Source organism: Zingiber officinale, chromosome 11B (assembly GCF_018446385.1).
Source record: "Zingiber officinale cultivar Zhangliang chromosome 11B, Zo_v1.1, whole genome shotgun sequence".
Taxonomy (NCBI): domain Eukaryota; kingdom Viridiplantae; phylum Streptophyta; class Magnoliopsida; order Zingiberales; family Zingiberaceae; genus Zingiber; species Zingiber officinale.
The window spans coordinates 37,062,585-37,069,318 of NC_056007.1; the positions used below are offsets into that span (position 1 = coordinate 37,062,585).

General features: G+C 39.4%; 1 protein-coding gene across 1 annotated transcript; it reads right to left on the bottom strand.

The window, feature by feature from the left end:
* Positions 1 to 3,448: 3,448 nt before the first annotated feature.
* On the bottom strand, positions 3,449 to 5,122 carry LOC122033884 (flocculation protein FLO11-like). The gene is made up of 3 exons (XM_042593037.1): positions 5,047 to 5,122; positions 3,627 to 4,378; positions 3,449 to 3,553 (listed from the first exon to the last, which is right to left on the bottom strand). The coding sequence occupies exons 1-3, from the start codon at positions 5,120 to 5,122 to the stop codon at positions 3,449 to 3,451; spliced, it is 933 nt and encodes a 310-aa protein (XP_042448971.1).
* Positions 5,123 to 6,734: the final 1,612 nt, after the last annotated feature.

The following is a 6,734-nucleotide window of genomic DNA, read 5'->3' on the forward strand; positions in this document are numbered from 1 at the left end:
TGTAGCTCCAAGGTTTTCCTTTCAAGCTATTTATTTTTCAATAACTATCGCTGATGCTGCAATTCCTTTTTCATAGCCTCCATTTGTTGAGTCTGTAAAGCCATCTTCTCTTGTAATTGAGTAAGCTCAATGTGGGAAGGAGGAAGATTGGCTTTCAGTGCCTCTACATGAGCTTTTAACTTGCTATTGTCCCTTTCCAGAGTAATGAGTAGCTGGTCTAGATGAAGACTTGAGGCAAGGAACTAAAATAATAATGCAGTTAGTGGGAAATAATAAGACGTTAACAATATATAATGAAAAACACTTACGACAATAGCTTGACGACTATGATTATCAACGCGGCTTGAAATACTGGTGCCCCATAACAACTCTTGGCTATGTAGCCAAGACTCAGCCAACGGGCCTTGTAGCTGTAGAAAACCATAAATAGGAGGATCCGAAACTTGCCCCATTTGAAAGGGTAGACCTATAGCTTGTCTAAACAGAGGTGGGGCGACAGAAGGTGAAGAAGGCCAGGTAGAAGAAGAAGGAAGAGAAGGAGAGGAAGCGGTAGAAATGGGAACAACAGAGGAAGAGCTAGAGGGGATGGAAGATGGCAAAGAAATGAAAGTTGATTCAGTTGCCGAGGCACGGATAGCTGATGGTCCTGGACTCGGAGAAGATCTCCTACAAGGTGTTCTTTTAGCTCGTGGTCCAGAAGCTAGTGGAGGTATGGCCAAGGGAAGAGGTTGAGAGGAAGCAGAAGTAGTTGAAACAATAACAGAAGAGGAAGGAATAAGTAGACCCGGTCTTATCATATTAAGAGAAAGGTTGGAGACAATGTGAGTAGGGGGCATTAGTTCTTTACCTCTCTCAAAAGAAATAGGTGAAGGAACAATGGGGATCTGCACAAAAGTACCAAAAGTGTCATGAAAGGGAACTTCCTCAGTAAGCCTGGGTTTCTTGAGTATGGCAACAAAAGGTTGTTCCTCTTCCTCTTCCAAGGAAGCAGTAGCTTCTGCTGCTTATTCTTCCTTAGATAACAAACCCAGAGTAGAGGTAGTAGGATTAGCTCGACGGGCCTGTAGCCAATTTTCCCCAAGTTTATTCAAAAAAGACTTGGTCATAGTGGTATTCTTGTACATAAAAGCAGGTAGAAGAGCAGCGACTGAAATATAAGAATTAGGCATTGTTATAGAAAATAATTAACAAATGGCTAATAAACATAGTCGAGAATGTCTGAACATACCAAAAGAGACCTCCAAGGGGGTTTCGATGGAGCTTATTCCAAAGGGAAATATTAGACCTTCCACAATTAAGGATGGTAAGCAAAATTTAGCCCCCTTTAACTTGGGTAAGGCAGAAGAAACTGAGGGATCAGTAAGGAAGCCGTCAGTGCTAGGAACTAGAGGAAGGTCATATATCCAGTTGGTAGGAAAAGGAGGGGGAGAAGCAAGGCGCATAAAGAAAAATTTGTGACGTCATTCCTCTTGAGGAGGAATCCCACTAAACAAAATAGACTTAGGGCGAGACTGAAATTTAAAGATGTCGATGTCTACTTGGCGGGGAATGAAGAAGTAGTGAAAAAGGCGAGGGGACAGAGGAAAATTTAGCAGTTTAGATACTCCAATAAAACCCACAAGGATAGAAAAAGATTGAGCAGTAAGCTGGTTAAGAGGAATTTCAAAGTAGGTACTAACGTCAATGAAAAAGGGATGTAGAGGAAATCGGAAATCTTGTAAAGCTTGATCCCAAAAGATAGATACACTTCCTAGAGGAGGAAGATACGGACCACTCTGAGAGGTAGGGCGAACTATATAGGAAGGAAAACCATAGTTCATTTGTAACTCCACCTCTTTTGAATCGATAAGGTTAGAAGCGCACGAAGGAAACCACGCTAAGGAAGGAGTGGCCATGGCTGAATAGCAGAAGGAAGGCGAACAAAGGAAGAAGAAGGAATAGTCGGGAAGCAGAAGAGAGTGTCTTAAACCTTTACTTTCCTTCTGTACCCTATACCAAAACCCTTAAAATGATAGGGGAAAACTAGAAAGAAAAGAAACCCGAAGATCAATAATAATTTGTGAAAAACTTAAGTACAAAAAAGAAGGGGATCAAATTCAAAAAGGCAGAATCCCAAGGAAGGGAAGGTAAGCTTAACAATCATCCTCGGAAAACGCGATAAGTTTTTTTTTCTCTCTGCACTTTATTCTTAAAAAATCAAACAGGTAAGAGGGAAACCGATCGGTTATAATAGACCGGTTGAGATTGAGAATATTATAATAAATCGATCGAGATTGATGATGCTACAGTAAATTGGTCGAGATTAGTAATGCTACAGTAAATCGATCGGTTATAATAAACCGGTCGAGATTGAGAATATTATAATAAATCGATCGAGATTGATGATGCTATAGTAAATCGGTCGAGATTAGTGATGCTACAGTAAATCGGTTGGTTATAATAAACCGATCGAGATTGAGAATATTATAATAAACTGATCGAGATTGGTGATGCTATGGTAAATCGGTCAAGATTGATGATGTTATAATATACTGGTAAAAATTAGGTCCTCGTGTAAATGGTAATAGATTGGTAAGTATAATAAGGATAAGGATGATAAGCCAGTTATGAAAAGGGGATAAGTTTAGGAAGGGGGTAGCAAACCACCTTAAATGGAAAAAGCAGGTTTAATGGTAGAGGAAGAATAGTTTTAACATATAAACAAAAAAATTTATATATATATATATATATATATATATATATATATATATATATATATATATATATATATAATAAAAGCATGAAATAAGCATACAAATCAATTGGTCAGACAAATTCATTAGCACAAACAATTTGAAGTTTAGCTTCATAGAAATAAGCCAGTCTCTGATAAGAGTTGTCATGACCAGTAACAGTTAACCTTACAATAATCAGGATTAAGGTAAATAGGTTATTCTATAGATAATTGGGGAAATAGATCAGCAGGCCTATTATCGATCAGCTGGCGGCGATTCAAGAAGTTAGGAGGAGGATCACGAGACAGGAAGCCTTCTTCTCGCAATTGCTTTACTGCTCCTTCAGCTCCGACAGTATAGGCTGCCAAAATAGATTTTACAATAGTCTTGTTGAATTCAGTAGATCTGATTAGGGTCGTGGCCCGATCCTTAAAGTGATCATCTTCACCAACTTTGTACTCAACCATAGCTGTCTGGGAAGACCTCAGTTTAGCATCTTTTGTGGAGGCCTCTGTCTTAGCTGTATTCAGGGAAGTGTTTAAAGAAGCTATTTCATTATCCTTCAATTGTAAAGCTTTGAGTTTGTCAGCTAAGGTAGACTCGTAATCAGATTTCAGTTTGTCTGTCTCAACAATCTGCTTCTCTAACTTGGAAGATAATTCAGTGTTGAGGTCCATAGCCGATTTAAATTGAGATTGAAGCCTTTCAAGCTGAGCTTCATATTGTTTCTTAGATTATTCTGAGAGGGTGGTAGAAGACATCTCAGCAACTTGTTGTTTCAGCTTCTCGTTCTCATAATATAAGTTATGCATTAGTCGAGCTAGACCCATATTGGCCATCTATCGCTACGAACATAAGAATGGGTCATAAAGTAGTCATGGATAAATAACAAATAAGTAATAGCAGACATACCTTGGTTTCCTCATGAGAGAATTGATCGATTATCTCGGGAGGGGTAAGTTCTCCAAAGAGAGGGCGAATTTCCTCCCGAGCGGTGGTGAAAGAACCTCCCAGCAATATAGGGAGAATAGGGATAGAAGAGGAAGTGGTAGAAAAAGAGGAAGTTAGAATAGAAGGGGGAGCAAAAACCAAATAAGAAGAAGATGAAGTAAGTAAAGACCCCGATTCTGGAAGAGATAGGGGAAAAGTAAAAGAGGTACTACCAGGGGTAGTACTGCTAGAAGAAGGTGAAGAGGAAAAAATAAGGGAAGGATAGAGATCAACCAAAGTAGCCTCGGAAGAAGAAAGGGTGGCAGAAGCAAAACCTTCTGAGAGTAATTCCTCATCAGGAACAACGAGTCTCCTTTTAGAGGGAGGAGCTCTAGTGAGTTTGCATCCCGGGTGTTTGACAGGGGCAATTTTAGCAAGGGATTTTTCTGAGCTTACAGGGGATGTAAGCTCGATAACGGGAAGGGAAGTGGTTGGTGAAGAAGCAACAACCACTGATGAAGAAACAATTGGCAAAGGAACAACAGGAGTTCCTGCCGGAGGAACCTCAAGAATTTCAGGAGCCACTTGAGAGCTATAAGCTTCAAACAAAGGGACCGAAGCTCCAATTGAAGATGGTGGATTAATTGCAGCAAGAAGCTCTTGCTCTTTTGCACGAAGTTTGACTTCTTCCAGACGTAGCTCTTCATCAATCAGAGCAGCATAAAAACCAGCCACTACGCAGAATATAAGAAAGTGTCTTAGTTAGTAAAAATTGACAGAAGAAGAAACAGAAGTTTACCTAAGGAGCCGTGTATCTTATATCTGACCGGGCTCAAACCAAACAAATATAGAAGATCGCTCTGCAACCATTTAGTGATAGAAAGGAGACAACATAGCAACTTTTCACAAGAAAGGGGAAAAGAAGGATGAAGATGAAACTCCTTGATATCAGGTAAAGGAGGTAAAGAAGATCTCCAAGCATGGGACCAAGGAATAGCCCCGGGTAATTTTATAAAAAAGAAGCGAAATTTCCAAGCTTTAAGAGAAGAAGGCATATCATCAAAGAGGACCATCTTAGTTCGAGATTGGAAAAGAAAAACACCTGGCTCCGCTACCTTTGGATAGTAAAACATGAAAACATTATGGGGAGTAGGAGGAATATCAAAGGTACGAAATAACATATATACACCACACAAATAACGAAAGGCATTAGGCACAAATTGTTGAAGAGGAATGTCAAAGTATTGGCTTACATCGATCAGAAAAGGAGGAATGAGAAATCTTAAACCTCATATCAACTGATCCCTGAAGAAAGTTATGTAATTAGCTGGAGGATGGTGAGGATGCGCATCTGGTGTAGGAATTATGATGTCGTATTCCCTAGGAATTTCATATTGCCTACGGATAGCAAGCCTAGCATCCTTGTCGAAAGAAGATGAAATTTGAGCATACCAGGGGGCAATCGCTTCTTCAGCCATAGATAGAAGTAAGGTTTAACAGAACAACAAGTTACTTACTGAGAGTTAAGAGAGAAGATCACTGGGAGACGGTGAGCGCGAGGATTGATCAAAGATTGCAACAAAAAAGAAACGCTAAGGTAAGGAGAAAGAGACAAAGTCGACAATAAGATGAAGGGTTTAGGGTTGTGAGAACATATAGTAACCGTCAGATTGGAATACCTTTTTGCAATAGACACCGTCGATTACAGAAGTATGCAGACGCGGGCGTTACAAAGAGGATGAGAAAAGATATGCGTCATATGACCATAAAGGGGCATTTATGATGGACGCGACAAATCGAATCATGCAGGAGTTGGTGGCGCCTCGTCGCGGGCCTCCAACATTCTCTTACCATTGAAAAGCCAATTATAATTAAGGAAATTTTGGAAAAGGGGCACAGTGTAACGCCCGCCCTCCCTGCTACCCTAAGGGACGGGGCTACGATACTCTACGTATAAATTTTTCTTTTTAAAACAGCGGAAGACTTAAAATAATTTTCATAGTTTTAATAAAAACTTTTCTTTTAAATTTCTTTTGAACTATACTATCACATGGCATCAAAATCATAACATCAAATCCAGTGGAACCATAATGTCAAGCCACACATGTTTAGGTATCACAAGTCATAAAATACCAATGCATAGTTCTTTAAAGAAACTTTAAGCAGGTTCTTAATTAGTTGCCTAGCCACCGCCACACACATCTTCGTTGCCCCTCCTGCTGCTCCTTTAGCTCATCCAGCTTTTCCCTTTATCTGTGGTACAAGGAAAGTAAGCTGTGAGCACTCATGGCTCAGTAAGTTCCTTTCCTACTCACTAAAGCCAAAAATCAGCACATAATCAAAATTAGTTGCTTTTCCCTTTAATAAAAACTTTTCTTTTAAATTTCTTTTGAACTATACTATCACATGGCATCAAAATCATAACATCAAATCCAGTGGAACCATAATGTCAAGCCACACATGTTTAGGTATCACAAGTCATAAAATACCAATGCATAGTTCTTTAAAGAAACTTTAAGCAGGTTCTTAATTAGTTGCCTAGCCACCGCCACACACATCTTCGTTGCCCCTCCTGCTGCTCCTTTAGCTCATCCAGCTTTTCCCTTTATCTGTGGTACAAGGAAAGTAAGCTGTGAGCACTCATGGCTCAGTAAGTTCCTTTCCTACTCACTAAAGCCAAAAATCAGCACATAATCAAGAATGCATCAACAAGTCATAATCTCAACTAATCATGGCATAACATAGCATTCTATTCAAGCATATCATGCATCATAATATAATCACAACTAGTCATAGCATATCAAGCATCACCATGGCCGAAACATATTCATAGTGCATTGCATAAAACATAGCTAGACATGGCATAACAAACAAGTATCATGGTATATCAAAGCATGGCCGAAACATGTATATCAAAGCATCATACTATGGCCGAAACATGTACATCAAGGCATCATCATATCTATGGACAAAATCTATATATCAGGTATCAACAAATCCATGGCCGAAACATGTCTATAAGGTATAGCATGAACATAACATAATTATACCTTATCATGACATATCATAATCAAGAGCATAACATGAAAC